The sequence below is a fragment of the Diabrotica virgifera genome, chromosome 2, assembly GCF_917563875.1.
Source record: "Diabrotica virgifera virgifera chromosome 2, PGI_DIABVI_V3a".
NCBI lineage: Eukaryota > Metazoa > Arthropoda > Insecta > Coleoptera > Chrysomelidae > Diabrotica > Diabrotica virgifera.
The window spans coordinates 239,448,039-239,468,591 of record NC_065444.1 but is presented as its reverse complement, the minus strand read 5'-3'; the positions used below and the strand labels follow the sequence as shown (position 1 = coordinate 239,468,591).

The 20,553-nt window shown below is 34.3% G+C and overlaps 2 protein-coding genes across 2 annotated transcripts in view; one reads left to right on the top strand and one right to left on the bottom strand.

The window, feature by feature from the left end:
• LOC114328523 (exocyst complex component 6) overlaps positions 1-4,298 on the top strand; it is a 39,004-nt gene extending 34,706 nt beyond the window's left edge. The window contains exon 15 of the mRNA XM_028277388.2: positions 3,955-4,298. Within this exon, the coding sequence (XP_028133189.1) occupies positions 3,955-4,081 (127 nt within the window). The 3' untranslated portion in view covers positions 4,082-4,298. The remainder of the gene's footprint in view (positions 1-3,954) is intronic.
• A 14,841-nt stretch (positions 4,299-19,139) lies between these two features.
• On the bottom strand, positions 19,140-20,249 carry LOC114328525 (ATP synthase mitochondrial F1 complex assembly factor 1). The gene is made up of 2 exons (XM_028277392.2): positions 20,107-20,249; positions 19,140-20,051 (listed from the first exon to the last, which is right to left on the bottom strand). Exon 2 carries the CDS (start codon positions 20,028-20,030, stop codon positions 19,191-19,193), a length of 840 nt encoding a protein of 279 aa, XP_028133193.1. The 5' UTR covers positions 20,031-20,051; positions 20,107-20,249; the 3' UTR covers positions 19,140-19,190.
• Positions 20,250-20,553: the final 304 nt, after the last annotated feature.

Here is a 20,553-nt window from a genome sequence, read left to right as displayed (position 1 = left end):
AAATACAATTAATTAAATTTACATTTATATAATAATTGCATATCATATCAATATTGTGGAGCAACAAATAATTTTTCTTCTTCAATGACAGTAGATATGAAATGTACGTCAATTTGACAATTTCAAATGACAATATGAATTATTTAAGAAAGTTGCAATATTTCTCCGCTCTTCGCGCACGATCGTTTCTCAATTCCCTTCCAAGTACTTGCACACCGCGAATATCTACCTATACGTTTATTAATAATACCAATTTCTCATTTTATTTCATTATTTTTGTCCTTTATACTTTTTATGTACCTCTTAAGGGGGCGGTATGGTTTGAAATCAACATTTCAAGCACATTTTTGTGAATTTTTTTGAAACTGTGGTAGAATTATTTTATTTTTAAATTAAATAAGCATATTCAATCAAATTCAAAGAATATTTCACAAAAATTTCAAGGTAAAATATTGGAAAATAAGCCAACGGTGGCAAATTTTTACAGACACCTCAAAGAAAATGGATTTTGCGGTGGACATCAGAACTCGTCATTGGATCACGTGAAACAAAAAATTCCAAACAATTTTATTAGCTTATGAGTTTCTCGTGGTAACGCTGTCGAGTTTTTTAGTTTTAACGATTTTTGAGTTTTTGGAATCACTCAGAAGCCAAAATAACGATTTTTTTTGTAAAAAACAGCAGGGTGAAAATCAGCAATTTTTTATTGTTAAACAAAAATAAGCATAAAATAAAAAATATCTTGACAGCGTTACCTCACAAAATGTGTAAAGAAAATCTATGCAAAATGTCAGGTGGATCTGTCAAGTAGTTTTTGAGTTACAATGTCTACTGCCTTTGAAAAAACAGTTTTGTGAAAAACGCGTTTTTAAGTTTTAACAACTTTGTAGTGGTGTAACAACTTTGGCGCGGCTGTAGTTTCATGTTGCAACGAAATTGAAAATGGTTATTCATTTTTAACTTTTATTTTCAATTTCTGTTTGTCTGTTAAATTGCAAAGTGATGCACCGGCTGGAATCGCTGAGTAATTTACAAAGAGAAGGGGAACAGCTGTTAAACGATTCTCACTACGCTCAAGCGCTAAGTGAGTCGAAGGTAGGGATATTCAACATGCTGAATTTCCGATAATTTTGCTCCAATAAATCTGAAATTGTCAGAGAGTATTCTTGAAGTTATGTACTTTCATTTAAAATCACAAAAAATCGAAAATTTTAAAATTTTCAAACCATACCCCCCTCTTAATAGATGAATTTATAATAATAACTTCATAAAATGATGAATGGGTTGCACATATGAGTCTCTTTCAAAAGGGCTGTAGAAGCAAAATTAAGATTGAATCACAATATATTTTATTGAACCTAGAACGACTGGTTTCGGATAGTAAAATTTGCTCTATCGCCGATTTGCCTACAGAGAAATGAGAAGTCCCAGATCTAAACAATCGATAATTATTTTTACAATTCTGCTTAAATAGGCAGCTTGATTTAGTTTCGATTCAGAGATGTTCGTGTAGCCCCACTAAAGTCGTTTGGAGACACAGAAACATACGTATGGGGATGCTGGATCACCTCTGACGAATTTGGTCAGAGGACATTCATTTGGATGAATTTTTCCTAGACGAATAGACGGAATGTGATTGCATATTGTAGAGTCCGTTTCGTCTTCTTTATTCGTCGTCTCCTTGCCTTATAAATTGTAAAATGCAGAGATTAAGGCCAGGCGCAAATTGAACCTAAGCCAGACACAACCTCCGCCGGTAGGACGGGTGACCCGTGCATTTATTTTTCTAGCGTGCCGCATATTGAATACGAACACGAACCGTTGGCTATCGACGTGGCGAATAGAGACGGGCAAAATCAGTGCAGACATGTAACGGTTACTTTTGATACCGGTTCTCAGTGGTACTGAGTACAAATAATGATTACAAAATACTGATGTATCTGATCCTTGATCCTTGTACTAAATTGAGTAGGCAACTTAAAATCGGTATTTCCGTACTTGTAACTAGTAACGTTTTAAAAATATCTTACACGTCCCTAGTAGTCGTAGCGGTATGACTTTCGAAAACATCGAATTTGATCATAAGCGGGTGCATAAAAAGATATCTTACACTGAGTATTTTATTTCTGCACATAATACCTACATATTTAAAATATTCTCTCCCCTACTGCTCGGTCATGTCATAACTCATATTCCTCAATTTACTGCTCGGATCACAATAATTTACAATTACGGCAGGATCGTAATCATTTACAATTACTGCAGGTCATAATTCATAATCACTCCGCTACTGATCGGTCATAAAAAATAACACTATCTGCATATTTCGTTTTTAATCTTTAATCATAAAAAATGTAATATGTAATAAACAACAATGTAATATGCCGACAAGTTGAATTTGAGGGTAATACGATATTTTTATCGATCACGGTTTTAAGTAACATGAATAATTTTTTATCTTATTTTTCTAATAATGTGTTTTTGTAAAGGCATACCTTTGATTATTAATTTCGTATCGCCGCTTATTTAGTCTACCAAAAGTTATCAGAATTTAATGACAAAGACAACGCAGTTTTCACTTGGGGTGTTGACTATGCTAATATTTTTATTTATCATAATAAATTGTACTTACGTACCGTCCGCATTCATTTCAGATAAGTCCATCTCGCAAACAAAAACAAGTAAAAATAAACATCTGGCGGTGAGTCACGTGCCTTACGGCCCAAGAAAACTGGGACATCTTGGATATTAAAGCACCCTATGTAAAGCACAGCTGAATGTGGCTGAATTTTTATGTTTGTGGGTTACAGTGTTGCCATGCTGTTTTCTATATATTTATTTCATAATTTCAATCAATGTTAAATGTACCTACAAGAATAATAGAATAATAACGTTTACTTCTCCGTCATTATACTAGATAAAATGACAAATGAGGTGTCAAATGAAAGCTTATAATCCAAGGATAGTACTAAATGTGAGAAATTAGACCTAGATTGTCTGTCCCTAAAAAAATAAGCGTTATATTGGGGATTTCTAATGTTGACATTAAAAGTTGCACTATTTTTGATCTATAAAACATTTTGATCTAAAACTTACCAAAAAACTTCTTTGTACTCTTTACTTTAAAATAAACGTGATTGAGAAGCGAAATTTTAAACTTCGTCACACAACTTTTGCGATTAAACTTTGCAATGCACAAATCCGCACCTTTTTCTTTGAAAAATTCATAACCTTTATCATGATAAGAATAAAAACTTGAGGCAGATACCTTTGTCTTCAGAAATGTTACAGCTATATAGTGTAAAAATTTCAGAAAAAAATATTAAAATGGAACAGAGTTGTAGCGAGGTAAACGCAAAAAAACGTGATTTCTTTTTTTTTATTTTTAGGTTAAAATTGCGATTTTGACAATGTTCCCCCACATAAAATTCAAAATAAACTTCATTTTCGTTTTCAGCACCCTCGAAAATATAAAGTATGAGGTTGTCACGCTCGTGTATAATATCACAAAAATTGTAACGTGATAATATGAAAAAATAGAGGATACGGCAACGATGTCCCAAGTGATGGTCGGATCGAACGCCAAAATCTACACAGACATATTAGGGTGCTTTAATATCCAAGATGTCCGAAAACTGTACGTCGATGACAAACGTTCCCAAGCGAGACCCCCGAATGAATGAACTGATCGTAGGATGCGCAGAACTGTCTACGCAGTTCGCCGACGTAGGTTGTGTCTCGCTTAGGTTCAATTTGCGCCGGGCCTAAGGATGTTACCAGAAAGTGGTTCCAAGAGAATTTTCAGATTTATTTTTTACATCTGGGACCATATATATTCCCTGAAATAGTTAATACAATTACATAATATTGCTAAAATATAAATTTTGTATAGCCGTATAGCTAATCCTTACAAAAAACGTCTGAATTTTTTTCTATATATTGATTTATTTTTAGATTGAGAGAAGGTGACAAGAAAACCATGTTCACAGTACTTAAAAAGAGCGAAAGGGATAAAAAGAAACTTCTTGATACTGTTCTAAAACAACTGAGGCAGTTATCTCAAATACCCGCAGGGAAATAGTTCCCTTTACCTCAATCCACGGAAGCTTTAAATATTTGTATTATTTTTATTTACTACCAGGTGTAAAAACTACAACAAAAAATATTTTATTTCATTTTATGTAACAAAAATTTTAATATTTTCTTTACATAACCATTGTGGTCTTTCAAATATTTATTTTGATTTATATGATTCTGTTAATATTTATAAAACAAGTAATTATACGCAGTTTTATTTACCTGTTTTTTTTTCTGTTTCATCTACCTAGTCTTCTTTATATCTTTACCTCGTCTCGAAAAAATAAAACTTGTGATCTGTATGATTGTTTCATATGATTAATTATTGTAGGCATTAGGCCTAATCGGCATTAAAAAAAAAAGAATGTGTGTGTACTTTGTACGCACGTAAGAAGTTATACTTCTATTATTATGATTTCAACGAAATTAATATACTTAACAGGTTATTTGTATTTTATTTAAATATTAAACTAACTTTCTTTACCTACCACTATTAAAAAATTTTTATTAAAACGATACCAAAAATATAAAAAAAAAAGAATATGAATCGTCCGGGATTTGAACCCGGGACCTCTTGATCTCCGGTCACACGCTCTACCACTGAGCTATATCCCTTTTGCTTTGACAGGTTACAAGATTTCTCATACATACTGACAAATTTAATAGACCAAAAGTGAAGTATACAAAAATATTTTAAATATACTTTCTATTATTATAAAATATCTTATTCCCGAGGAAGACAAATCCAAAGACACAAAAATTATAATAAATAATACATTTACTAAGAACACTAATATATCCTTTTATATGATATAATATGACTTATTTGCGCTGATACATACATATCTTGAAAGATTAGCAACGAAATACATACTGTCTGTGTGCGCATGCGCCCGGCATTATAAAATTTCCCTCTCGATCGCAAAGAAGTATAACTTCAATAAACTGGAAATGCATGACACACAAGAATAAAACATTAACATTTGGATGTTTGGTAATTATACTGTTTCTACATCATTTTTCCGATTTATAAACGATTTTCACAGTAATACAATAATTATTAATTGTACATTAAGTGTACCTCATAAAATATATTTAAAAAATGTATAGCTTCTAATTGGCCAGAGATGTGATCTCTAAAACGAGATGAACAAGCTGAATTTTGTTGAGAATGTTAATTTTGTGACCCCAAAAAGATGCAGAAAGTTTGCCACTCGCTACTCCTACCCCCGGGCTTCCCCCTAAAACTCCCCCGTAAGTGGAAATGTAGCTGGGATAATTTTGAACAAAAATTCTTATTAGCACTTTTTGTGTTGAATGAATCATTCTCTCAGAAACAACGCTTGAAGCGACTAACGATTTTAAATTTCGGTTCTCTCTCTCCCCTATATCACTACAGCCCAAGTCAGTGAGGCACCCAGGGTAGGCTTTTGGTGGTTAACCCCCTCCCCCAGGGCATATACAAAATATATATAGGGTGTCCCAAAAGTAGCGGAACGGTCAAATATTTCGCGAAATGAACATCGGATCGAAAAACTGAAAAATACGTATTAAATATTTTTCAAAAATCTGTCGAATGACACTAAACACGATCCTCACTCCACCCCCTGGAGGATGGGTGGGGGGTAACTTTGAAATTTTAAATAGAAACCCCTAATTTTTTATTGCAGATTTAGATTCCTTATGTAAAAGTAAGCAACTTTTATTCGAGACATTTTTTCGAATTGTGGATAGATGGAGTTATAATCGGTGAAAACGATTTATCCTGATACTAGGTAAATTATACAAACGGTCTAATATCTCGAGAAATACACTCTCAAATGAAAAACCAAAGAACACGTTTGTAATATTTTTAAAAAACCTATCGAAAGACACCCAACAGAGCCCCAAGACACCCCACTCCAAACCGTGGGGTGGGGGTAACTTTAACATCTTAAATAGGAACCCCCATTTTTTATTGCAGATTTGGATTTCTCATAAAAAATAAGTAACATTTATTGGAAATATTTTTTAGAATTGTTGAGAGATGGCGCTAATAAATCGCATTTTTCCGATTATAGTGCCATCTATCAACAATTCTAAAAAATGTTTCGAACAAATGTTACTTATTTTTTTATGCGAAATCCAAATCTGCAATAAAAAATGGGAGTTCCTATTTAAGTTTTTTAAGTTACCCCCACCCTCACCTCCAGGGTGTGGAGTGGGGGTCGTGTTTGAGGTCGTTCGATAGGCTTTTGAAAAATATTAAAAATATGTTTTTTGGTTTTTCATTTGGAAGTGCATTTCTTGAGATATTAGATCTTTTGTGTAATTTACATATGGTATGACGATAAATTGTTTTTACCGATTATAGCGCCATCTATGCATAATTCGAAAAAATGTCTTCAATAAAAGTTGCTTACTTTTACGTAAGGAATCTAAATCTGCAATAAAAAAGGGAGGTTTCCATTTAAGATTTTAAAGTTACCCACACCCCACCTCCAGGGGGTGTTTAGTGTCATTTGATAGATTTTTGAAAAATATTAAATAAGGTGGAGTGGGGTAAGTTCGAACCGGTTTTCGTTAAGTTTGACTTTATAATTTTTTTTGTAAATTATATTTCAAATATATCACATTTTTTTTTGGTGTCTACGTGAAGTACCTAACATTAATATGCTATAATTCGTATTGCCAAAAACACCAATTTACATTGGAAATTAGAACTTTTGTAAAAAATTATAAAAAACAGTAACTATTCCGAACTTACCCCATACAAGTTCGTAAACAGCTATTTAAAACTCAATGAAATGTATCTTCATATGCTATGGGACAAAATCGGAATTACTAATCCGTCATTTACGAAATGCTTTTTGCCAGGATAAAATAAGTTGCTTAGTTTAAAAGTTACACATTTAAATATAAAGAATGGTTTTTTGCTTGGCATCTATGGCCTGCCCGAATTTCTATCAATGCTCGTTTAATTGTTTCTGCTGATTACGCTCTTCGCGGTTCGTTTTTCTAACATAATATCTAACCATTTTGGATCTAAAAAAGGTTATAAATAAATAAATTGAGCAAGAAACCATAAAAAGTACAAAAAAAAACCTTTAAAATTGACTGGAAAAAGCACAAGTCTGGTCTTACCGCGCTACATGCTCCGAACTTGGGTTTACTGTAAAGAGACCGAAATCATTAGACCGAAAGCAGTAGACCGAACTCATTAGACCGAAAAGCACTTTACCGAAACCTCACTAGACCGAACAGCAGAAGACCGAAAAGCAGTTCTTTTTTACTTGTCGCAGTAAAACAGATAAGACTAATGTAATTACAACTAAATGTTATTTGGATGGTTATTATAAACAGTTAAAATGGTGTTAACGTCACTCTACCCTTAATTTACCCAATTTACAGTATTACAAAGACAGGTATAAAAAATCTTAGCATAATGGCATAATTTACTGCAAACTTTTTAAATTTATTTACCATTTCGGTCTAATGCTGTTCGGTCTAGTGAGGTTTCGGTAAAGTGCTTTTCGGTCTAATAATTTCGGTCTAATTGTCGTGTACCCCTAACTTGCCCCGTGCAATAATTTTTGCGTAGCAAGACCAGCGTGTAGTGCTTTTTCCAGTACCTAAATTTCAAATAATCGAAAGGAATTATTTCTTTAACGTAAACTTTAAGCAATGTTCTTAATAGTTATCAAAAATAAATGCACAAGACACCAAATTTGCTGTAAAATACCGGCACTTCCTTCAACAGCTCTAGGTTAGATAGTTACTGTTACTACTCATGTACTCACATTTTATAAATGGCAAAATAGTGGTAGAATTACTTCTGAGTGAGATACATCTATGTCAATCAGTTCATACTAATCTAGTAGAGATTTCTACTTCTTAACTTGTACAATTAAATGTATCTTATGATAAATTTAGAGCTAATACGAACTTGCCCCGTTTACGATCTTACCCCACTCCACCTTACGTATTTTTCAGTTTTTCGATCCGATGTTCATTTCGCGAAATATTTGACCGTTCCGATACTTTTGGAATACCTTTATAAAAACTCCGTTGCTGATTGGTGTTCCATATGGGCGTTACCCATTAACGTGGAAAAGTGTGTCGTCCTTCATATTGGAAAAAACAATCCGGTAGTGCCGTATCTATTAAACGGAATCAAGACTCACTGTGGTTGATTCTCATAAAGACTTAGGTGTGATCATAACAAAAGACTTAAGCTGGTCAAATCATATAAATTACATCTGTAATCAACCCAACAAAAATTTATTTTTACTTAAAAAGTCCTTCAGCTCGGTTTCTTTTCGAACTTTTATAAAACTTTACACATCATACGTCTGACCAATACTCGAGTACGCAGGGCCAGTGTGGTGTCCAGAACTTATTTGTGATCAAAACAGACTAGAAAGTGTTCAACCGAGTTCAACGTCGCGCTACCCGCTTACCCTACGGTCGTGTAATTAGTCCAGAAAGCCACTGCGCATCCGCTAGGAAAAATATTCTAATTCGGATTTTTTGCACAATCTTACTCAAAAAGGACTCCTTTTAACAAATTTGCATGTTGCCAGGACCAAAAGGTTGTCAAAAATTTTTTAAACGTTTTTTTTTTCCTAAAATTATTTTTTTGCATGGAAAAAAGTTTTTTTTTAGGTTTTTTGGGTCATTCCAAACAGAAAAGGTCTTTAGTGATTTTTCTCTAAAAATGATAGTTTTTGACATATAAGCGATTAAAAATTGAAAAATTGCGAAATCGGCCATTTTTAACCCTCAAAAACTATGTGAAAAACTGAAAATTTGAATGTTGCCAAGGTAGGTAGATATTCTTTAAACATCTATTGATGAAATCCCGAAGAGTTTTTTGCAATACAATATTCAAAACTCCTTTGTTTTTTAATTGCTAATCAAGCGTGCGCGACACTATTTTCCACCGACAGTATGGTGCAAATGAAAGGAATAAATTCGTTAATTCGTAAACTGGCGACTTTAAGGAAAAATCCCGAAACAGGTCGATTTTTATTTTTAAGTTATGATATTGTGGCATATATGGTATACTAGTGACGTCATCCGTCTGGGCGTGATGACGTAATCGATGATTTTTTTTAATGAGAATAGGGGTCGTGTGGTAGCTCACTTGAAAGGTTCTTCAATTCTCTATTCAGTAATGTAAACATTTACATAATTATTTATACAGGGTGTCCTTCTACTTCTTTTTTGTCAAATAATTTAATTTAATAAAAATTTTTTGGACACCCTGTATAAATAATTATGTAAATGTTTATATTACTGAATAGAGAATTGAAGAACCTTTCAAATGAGCTAGCACAGGACCCCTATTCTCATTTAAAAAAATCATCGATTACGTCATCACGTCCAGATGGATGACGTCACTAGTATACCATATACGCCACAATATCATAACTTAAAAATAAAAATCGACCTGTTTCGGGATTTTTCCTTAAAGTCGCCAGTTTACGAATTAACGAATTTATTCCTTTCATTTGCACCATACTGTCGGTGGAAAATAGTGTCGCGCACGCTTGATTAGCAATTAAAAAACAAAGGAGTTTTGAATATTGTATTGCAAAAAACTCTTCGGGATTTCATCAATAGATGTTTAAAGAATATCTACCTACCTTGGCAACATTCAAATTTTCAGTTTTTCACATAGTTTTTGAGGGTTAAAAATGGCCGATTTCGCAATTTTTTAATTTTTAATCGCTTAATGTCAAAAACTATCATTTTTAGAGAAAAGTCACTAAAGACCTTTTCTGTTTGGAATGATCCAAAAAACCTAAAAAAAACTTTTTTCCATGTAAAAAAAATAATTTTAGGAAAAAAACAAAAAAAAAACGTTAAAAAAATTTTTGACCACCTTTTGGTCCTGGCAACATGCAAATTTGTTAAAAGGAGTCCTTTTTGAGTAAGATTGTGCCAAAAATCCGAATTAGAATATTTTTCCTAGCGGATGCGCAGTGGCTTTCTGGACTAAATATCGTCATACTAGGAAAGACTTGCTATGAGTAACATATCGAAGTATTGTGATCTAAGAGTTTAGACTGAGAGGTGATTTGATAGTGACTTATAGAGTGTTAAACTATGCATTTGAGGTGGACTTATCTCATCTATTTACTCCAGTGGTGGTCTCAAGGGGGGCGACGGGGGTGATCGCCCCCCCCCCCCCCGGAAACCTTAGTTTTCTGAAAAATTGAGAAGTTAATATAGTTAATATACATATTAATCCGAAGTGTGAGATCGAACTAATGCATTGCTATTATTGGACAAAATAATCTAACAGTGTGAAAACGTCCGTAGACAGATTATTTTAATAGCCTACGGTTAGTTTTGATATAACGTAACAACATCAAATACGGTACAGTGACGTTTCTGTAATGTTGTCGTTGAAGTCACAGTGGCAGTGGCAACACTGTATAAATCACGTAGAATAGAACAAATCTTCTTCAGTCAGACGTTGCTTGCTAGCCTTGCTAGTTGCTACATATTGGCCGTGTATCAATGCCTGGCAAAGTCAAAGGGCTATAAATAAGTGTCAGTTTGCTCAAGCGTTTCCTTTTCCATGTGCAACTGCAAAAGACGACATCGACATGGTAAGTTTGTTTTGCATGCATCCAAGGCGAGAACCTTGATTTGTGCCTTACTGAACAGTACTTTCATTATCACTGTAGTGTGTATGTGCAACATATTTTCACTTACACTGCCTTTTAGCAAGCTACTTCAAAAACCTGATATTGACTTGAAATGTGCATTGAAACATTTTACGGACATGACCAAAGCACTTGCCAATCAACGGAACACAGCGATTGTTTGCTTTAAAGATTTGTTCCAAGAAGCAAAGGACATCGCCGAGAAGAAATATTTTGATATTAGTATTCCAAGAATATCACAAGTGCAGAAGAATCGAGCCAACCAAGCAACTAAAGACCCAGAGACATACTTTAGAGTATCAGTGTTCCTTCCCATTCTAGACTCTGTAATAGAAGACACAAAGTCTCGTTTTCCTGAAGAAACATTGGAGTTGTACAATCTTCACGTATGCATGCCTGAATACCTGATAACCAACTCTGTTCAGGACATGTCTGAAAAAATTGAGTGTTTAGTAAGGAGGTACAGTGAACTTTTTGATATGTCTCAAGCTGAAATGAAATGCTTATTGAAAGGTGAACTACAGCTTTGGGAAATGCAATGGAAAGACACGGACGAATTTCCAAAAACAGCGCTGGACGCGTTAGACAGTTGTAACAGAGATTTGTTCCCTACAGTCAGCAAGCTACTTCTAGTCTTAGCTACACTTCCCATCAGCAATGCTTCTGCAGAGCGTAGCTTTCAATCTCTAAAGAGAATAAAGTCGTGGCTAAGAACACGGATGCGTCAAGACAGGTTGACTGGACTTGCTCTACTCCATGCCCATCGAGACATCCCTGTAGACCCAACGAAAGTTTTAGAACGATTCGCCAAAAGTGGCCATCGAAGACTTGAATTCGATTTGTAATTACATTCTTTTTAAAACCTTATAACTTGTTATTTTATTACTTATAACCTAATAAAACTATTACAATGTATAATGTGAACCTCCTTTTTTCCATTCTAATAGACTAATTTGTATGTATATTTATTGTAAATTTTAACATTTTAAAAGGTAAAATGTGTTTTGAGCTCTTTCAATTCAAGCGTAAAACTAACATTGTCAGACCAAACCTCTGAAGTTTGACGTTTGTTCGTGATAAAGTAAAACCACCTAAATCGTCAAAGGTTTAGAAAGATGAGACTTGCTTCAGAGGCTTGCCATTGAAAAATACTATCACCCACAAACCTTTTCTATTAGACTTTGAGTTGTTTTCAATAGTTCTAAATTGGTTTTTGATACAATCACAAGAATTCAAAATATATTTTGAATATTTTATTTGTAAGTTAGCCGAACAATATTTACAACAAGCTTTAGAGGCTAGCTTTTTTATTTTTGATTATAGTGTAAAACTGTTTCCACTCATACTAATTGTAATAATAATAAGTGATTTTCCTTTTTCTCCGTTCGTCACAACCACTAAGTGACAGTCAGTCCATATTCGGTCCATCAACTGTTCAAATGAATAAAATGCCTTTAAAACTCTCAAAATCTTGCCATATTTTTAAAAATTTTCCGGACCCCCTTTCCGGCTGGGGGGCTGCACCCCCAGACCCCCTGCAACAGACCATCGCCCCTCCCAAAATCTGACTCTGAGACCGCCACTGATTTACTCTTAACACAGATGAAAGACTTAAGAGAACATACGCTCAAATTGCGCAGAGAAAATTTTCACACACGACCTCGACAATTCTTTTGTCAAACAGGATTTTCACTACCTGCGAACAGCCTCCCTACTAAAGTTGTTTTAGATTCTACAGTGAACGCCTTTTAAAAATAGTTTGGACGATCTTTATTAGAACTGATGTTAAATTTTTATATGAATAATTTTTATGTATTCTTTATGTATACGATTTGTTTTTCCTTTTACGTACCTACTCTGTATTAATTGTAATATTTATTTTTCTTGGGCTTTTTTAGTTTCTGCCGTTATTTATAATAATAATAATAAATTATAGGAAAATGTAACTTGTCTTTCACAAACAAATTCGGTGCCCAAGCCAACCCCCCAGAAGAAAATTCTGGGTGCGCTACTGGCCCAAGTCGGGCCCTGGCCTCCCTCGGGTTCCACCTCCAAGTATTTCTGTCCCTAACTGTTCTCCTCCAGTTGTCCACCCTCAATATCTTTTTAGCATCGGTTCTCACTTCGTCTATCCACCTCTTCCTTGGTCTTCCTACTCTGACGTTCCACGCTAGTTCCGCAAATCAGTCTACTGGGTGTTCTGTCTTATCCATTCTTATAAGGTGACCTGCTCAGCGGAATCTTTGTATTTTTGCATAATTTTTTAAATTTCAGTCATGCGCATGAAATAAATTTTTTTATGTATCAACTCGACAATAAAAATTCGATATTTTTCTATTAAAGTGTCATATCGATAAAAACCAAAATGCGTTTTAAAGGCGAAGAGTGCAGCTCCATATTTAATTTTTTCCATTTTGCCTCAAATGAAGTCATTTCTATAAAGATGTTAAATAAATAAACGTTACCCAATTTTTGCCTTTTTTTACAATTCTCCATGAGATCAATAAAATTTATCACGTCCATTAAACGGTCGGTATGAAAAGAATCCCTGGCGTAGGAGTAGCATCGCTTTTGGGATTCCAAAAGTGACATTCTCAGCAACATTCAGCTTTAGTCTAGTCGCAACATAGGGGGTCCCGTGGGCACTTTTAGCTCGCCGCGATTTGATAGTGGTATTATAGGTTTTTGGGTCGCTGAATCCAATGGAAGTGGTCTGGAAGCCCAAATGTGGTGCGTTTAATTGTTATTAACAAATTATGGTAAAATTAGGTGTTTTTCAGGAATTATTAGAAGCCCTGTAAATAAATTGATAGTGTTGAGGTCTTCTCTGGTGTATTTTTGGTCGCTGAATCGAATGCGACTAGTCTCAAGACACTCAAAATGTGTTCTTATTTTGTTAATAACAAAATAATTGTTTATTCGCCGAAAATCTCGAAATGCGTTATCTATAGCAAGTTTGTAGTCTTTTTTATAGTATTTTTATACGCTAAATCGATTGTCACTAGTCGTGTTTATAGTACGTTTTACTCACGGTTTTTGCTCTAAATTAAAAAAAAAACCCCTTGGAATCACATGAAATTTGGCATACCTACACGTAGCTAACATGTCAAACAAAACAAGTGATATTGTGCCGATGCGTGCTTTTACCCTTGGGGTGAGTTTCACCCCGTTTCGAGGGTAAAAAAAGAAACCTTTAAAATAAGTCCGGAATTGGATAAACTGGTTAATTCTAAGCAACGTTTGTTCTATACAGTTCTTTCAATAAGTCAATACTTTTCGAGTTATTTGCGAGTGAATATGTTCATTTTTCAACAAAAAAACCAAATAACTCAAAAAGTATTGACTTAGTGAAAAAACTGTACAGAACAAAAGTTGCTTAGAATTAATCAGTTTATCCACTTCCGGACTTATTTTAAAGGTTTCTTTTTTCACCCCCGAAAAGGGGTGAAACTCACATCCAGAGTAAAAGCAGACATCGGCACAATATCACTTGTTTTCTTTGACATGTTACCTACGTGTATGCCAAATTTCATGTCAATCCAAGTGTTTTTTTTTAATTTAAACCAAAAACCGTGAGTGAACGTACTATAAACCGTTATTTTTGCAATAATTTATTAATAACAAAGTCGGAACGTGGTTTAAGCTCTCACGACTAGCGGCAATCGATTTAGCGTATAAAAATACTATGAAAGACTACAAACTTGCTGTAGATAGCGCACTTCGAGCTTTTCGGCGAATAAACAATTATTTTGTTATTAACAAAATAAGAACATATTTTGAGTAATCGCGACTAGTCGCATTCGATTCAACGACCAAAAATACACCAGACAAGACCTTACCACTATCAATTTATTTACAGGGCTTCTAATAATTCCTGAAAAACACCTAATTTTACCATAGTTTGTTAATAACAATTAAACGCATCACATTTGGGCTTCCAGACCACTTCCATTGGATTCAGTGACCCAAAAAACCTAGGTATAATACCACCATCAAATCGCGGCGAGCTAAAAGTGTCCACGGGACCCCGTATGCTGCTACTAGACTACTCATTTGTATGTTTTTTAGAAGTTCAGTGGCATATTCATGTCTCAAATTCAGTCAGGAGTCCCACAAGGTAGTATACTGGGTCCTCTACTTTATGTACTGTACACATTAGCCTGGGCCGAAATGGGCAAAAAAAATTTTTTTTTGTAAAAGTGGAACTCCGTATAGTAAAAAATTTGTCTTTTGTAATAAAAATAAGACAGAAAAAAACTCAGGCCGGTATTCGCATTTTTAGCCGCGCACCTGGGGCCCCCAAGGGCCCAATTTTTTTTTTCGTTTACTGATTATTTTCGTAGTGAAAAAATCCTTTCAAATATTGTCAAAAGTAAGCTGTTAAAAAATAAAATGGATATCTGAATTTTAAACTGCGCCCCGCACAGTTTAAGTGTAGTGAAAACATCAAAGAGAGACTAGTTTGTGTAGCATTTCGCTTGATTTGATCATTTAAATGTACTGTTTGTAATTAATTTTTATTTGCATTGCAAAAAAATACTTTAATAGATCAAACCAACCCAGAGCTTACCACGTGGAGGTAGCTACACCTCAAGCTCCTCCCTCCCACCCACCTGTCTTATTTTTCTATTTTAAATTTTTTGTTTTAAAATACTGATTTTTGTTTTCAAATTCTGGTAACTTTTTTCTAGCATTTAGTTTCGCCCTAATATAGCCGTCTCTTGTCGTTTCTCCACATACTTTTTCCGAAGCCTCTGTTACGATTTTCACACACCGTTCTACGGCTTGTGTGTGACATGGGAATTTGTCAATAAAGTCGGGTGCCCTTTTATCCTTGATTATTAGCTTAAGAAGGAAATCGTCAGTAAGCTTCGTTGTTAAAGGAGGCTCTGATAAAAAACACTTTTGCCAATCAATTAAAAAAATATAATCATCAGCGTCAAACTGTATGTCTGGAATTTTAAAATATCGTACAACTTCTGTTGATTTTTGTTTTCTAGCTTTAATAATTCGACGCACTGCTAGTTCTCTAACATGGTCACGAGAATCAAAAAGCATGTGCTAAGAGTAAATTTTCAGGGTGCAGAAAATGAGTTGGTTGAAATTACCCTCTGAAATATATTTTGCACATTACCTGGAAGTTCTCTTGATGCTTTAATCGCATTCCATAAATGTATTGCACCGTATTCTATTACGGGTTTAGATTTAACTTGGAACCACATTGGCGCATATACTTTTATAATGAACTTTACAAGCACTCTTAAATTTTCGGAGGGGTCATTTGTAGACACATATAACCGTAACAACCTATTAGCTGTTGTAAGCCAGCGAGCATGACTAATTTTTCCAGGTGTTTTATTCGCTAAGCTTTCTTGGCAATATCCCGCGTTAAGTGCCAGACAAATGTTATAAAGGTATTGTTGATCATTACTTAAATCTTGTTGTATCACAACTGGGAGCACACAAGAAATTGATTCAAATTTAACCACGGACCTTGTTTCACATTCTTTAAGAAGTGCGCCTATCGGACCTGAAAATGTGTAAGGTCCTTTTTGTGATGCCATCTAACTCTTGCAACAAATGTCTTAGAGGGAGCTCATTGGCGTGTAGCAAACAAATACTCCACTGCAATGGTTTGCCAATGTGACTTTCAATTTTGCGAATGACTCCGTTTTTCCATCCTGTATTTACATTGGTTCCGTCAGAGCCGATTACTACTACTTCATTAAGATCTGTGTTCTGTTTTTCTAAGGATGAAATTAGTCCATTAAAAATATGTTCTGCAGTTCCGGAAGTCTGTAAAGTTACGTGTCCAAAGTAAATACTTCCTGGCTCTTGTATTATTGAAATATGTTCTTCAAGTTTCGTAGTTCGTCTTCCGTCAACTTGATGCAGTGTCTTATCTTTGCGACCATCAAAGTATAACCCTTTTACTGTGATAGCGAGAGGTATCTGCTGAAGAGCTTTTCGACTTTTTTCTATTTCTCTACGGACCTTGTTTTTATCTATCACGTTAGATAACTTATCCGGAGCAATTATTTTCATATCTTCTAGTACTGCAGATGCAATTTTAGCTACAGTTCTATTAGATGCACCAGTTAGGTCCGCTATTTGTGCAGTACAAGGCAATGGCGTTCTCATTTGCTGCTTTGTTTTTAGTATTTTAAGCCTCTTAGGTTTATCAACATAAGGACATTTAAATTCTTCTTCGCTATCTTCAACAAGAGAAGATTCTGAAGAAGTTTCATTCAAATCAGAATCCGTAATAATGTCAGTTACCTTTTGTGTGCCGCTAGTACCAGGTAAGGATTCCTTAATAAGAAATCAGTTTCATTTTTAGTGTATCTCTTTTTCTTTTCTTAACATTTGTTTGTTAAGTTGTGCAGTTTTAACTTTATCAATACCTCCTATTATCATTCTTCTGTCATTTCGTTGATCGGTAATAAATTCCCACTCTACTTCTGGTATTTTACGTGATTTATCGCACTTGCAATTCTTTAAGTTCACACATTTACAAGCACAAATGTCAAAAATTTTAAGGGAGTCTAATTTAAACTTGTTTAACTTTTCATCGAGAAATGGGGTTTTTCTACTTTTAAAAGGTTTAAGAATAGTCCGATATTTTTTATTGTAAGCTACAATCATCTCGCAAATACGCGTATGTCCTAGAACTGGAAGTGATGCACGAATCCATATGTCTTTCACTTTTTTTGCCACGGTATTAGCGATTTCACTTGCAGAAGGTTGTTTGCTACCTTCCCCTTTAAGTTCACGACGAACACTTTCATAACACTGTATATTATGTCCTGGTAAGTCGGAAGTTGAACGGAACTGTCCACACAAATATCCTTAACATTTCCGAATGGAGGACAACTGTCACTCGCCCGGCTTTTTATAAAAGACATTTTAAAATATAGTTTTATTCTTATTTCACCAAAGCTCTCACAACGACGACTAATTCGAAACTGATAAGGAACTCGGCTGATCGGCTCTAGTGCATTTATGTGAAGTTGTGTAAGAGGGACACTAGGAGGGACTGACAAGTCTAAGCCGGCGTGGCGCGGCGTCTTCTAACACCGAAAATAACGAGATATGCGTTGCGCTATTTATAGATGATTGAACTTGAAAAGTGCGTCAGCAGTTACGCCAACAGCATAAAGAGGACTCTTTTGAAGGGGCGCGGTTAAATATTCGAATATTAATGTTATTTTTTGATATGATACTACAAATATTACTTACAACAATTTTTTTACTACGGAGGTGAAAAAAAAAGAACAAAAAAAGTTCGGCCCAGGGGCGCGGCTAAATATTGGAGTAAGGCCCCAATTTTTTTTAGGATGTTTTTTTTGCACCAAAGACATATTTTTAGCACTACGGTAAGTTGAATTTTAGAAAACAGTTTTTTCGGCCCAGGCTAGTACACATCCGTTTTACCAATCTCTCCACAAACCACCATTAGAACTTTCACTGATAGAACAGCAATATTTGCCACTGAAGAGGATCCAATAACTGCACTATTAAAACTTCAAGAACACCTAGACCAAACCAGATAGTGGTTAAAGAAATAAAAGCTAATTAAACTAAGTCAACACATAACTTTCACGCTGAGGAAACACCAATGCCCAAATATTAGCCTTAACCAAGTCAACATACCCCAACGGAATATCGTCAAATACCTGGGACTTCATCTTGATTCTACATTCAACTGGAAACAACACATTTTAAAGAAGAAACAAACTAAGTTGAAAGTGAAAGAAATTAATTGGCTATAGGTCAAAAATCTTGACTATCAATTGAGAACAAACTGCTCATTTATAAAACAGTCATCAAACCAATATGGAATTGAACTATGGAGTTGTGCCAGCAAATCAAATACATCAATAATCCAAACAACCTAATCAAAAATTCTAAGCACCATCACAAATAACCTGTGGTACATTTCTAAAAAAAACACTTCTTAGAGACCTAAACATACAGTTAGTCAGCACAGTTATTCAAGAAAGAGCAGACACTATGAAAAATTGGAATTCCATGCCCAGCAGTTAGTATCTATTGCAGCCACTAAACAACAGAAGATTGCGAAGATTATGGCACATAGATCTTCGCTGAAACTGCTGGGTGTTGTACCTTGTAACAGCATATTAGTGTACATTATACTTTTTCTAAGTTGTGCTTGTTTGCAACATGAACTTATAGAATGTTTAATTCTGATTATTAATAAATGGTTATAAAAAAATATTCATCTCTGACGACTGAACTAAATCGTAATAACCTAAAGTAGGATTCTCAGCAAAATTTATCATTATTGAAAATCATGCAACACTGACCCACATTTTCATTGTAATTGTGTGACTCTGTGATTGTAAATATAAATGTACCCATATTTTAAAACCAAAAATAAAGCAGTTAACAATTAGGTATTATTTTATTTACAGTTAAACAGTAGTTTTACATAGGTTACGTTATAGTCAAATTTTCAATCTGCTTGATAAGATCTCCATGCTTAAACTTATCTGGCTCATTGGTGAACTGTTCCAGAAGCTTCTTCTTTTCTGAATCTTCTTGTACATAATACATTTGTAGTTGATTTGCCAAACATTGTGCCTCCTGTGCATTCATAACATTCTTATCATATTCTCCTCTCATAAGCACAATCCCTTTGTCACCTTCAAATTCGTCATAGTGGGTGATGTGTAGACATTCGGGTGCATTTTCTTTATGAACTTGATAGTACAGTAAGGGTGTGAAGTGAACAGTGTTTTGGGCAAATTGACACATAATAAACTCATAGCCCTGGGTGCGAGGAAGGGCAAAGAGAAAAGTTGGATACTTTTTGGAATTTTCATTTAATTTTACAAAGTCCCCTGAAGGAATAGTGGCTGCTATACAATATTCTTTATGTTTATGGTATTCTTCCCAAATTGACTTAATTTCTTCTGCGTTTTTGTCCTTTATTAAATTTGTTTTCATAATCTTGTCTAACGATTCTTGTTTAAATTGACCTGTTTCTGCTAACTTTTCTTTTGGTGTCAACAATTGGGAATACTGCCGTTCTGGTTGCTTGGGAGGATCAAATTTCTTCGTCTTCTGGTTAGCTTTTTCAATGCGGGCTTTGAATTCATTTGGGTCTTCTTTATGTAATTTTGCTATTTTTTCAGCATACTTGTCATAATAGGGATTACCTTTTAAGTCATCCACTACCTCTTGAAGGTTTCTTGGTGTTGTCATTATCGATTTTGTACAAATTCTAAAAGATCCTCTATATAAGACAGTGTGCATTAAAGACGTTAGATGCATTTTAGAACATCTAGCATATTTCTAAAAAAAAAATGTCAAATTAGGTTTAATAAGAACAATAATCGTCTATACATACCAGCTAAAACAATTTTATGCTGCTTTCTTTCTGCTGCAGCAAATTATTTCAAAAATTCAAGATATAACCTAGAATTAAATTCTTCATTCTTCTTCTTCTTTTTAATATGTTAATTTAATTTGGCGCTGTCAGGTACACCAATTTCAAAGTTTTCCAAAGACAGTCCTTTTTAACTCTTTAATTTGTTAAAAAATTTATAAACACATGGTTTATATTTTCTAAATTGTATTATTAGCCTTAAGCAACATATAAATTACAAATAGATATGGAAATAAAGACTTATTGCAGTTATGCAATATATTACCTTCTAGTTATGCAACAAGTAATACCAAATTAAATTATGTTAATATTAATTATTACTTATGTGGATCTAGATAAAAAGCAAACTTACTCGATGTATATGTTAGTAATTATTTTATAATTTAGCAGTTAATAATAAATCTGGGA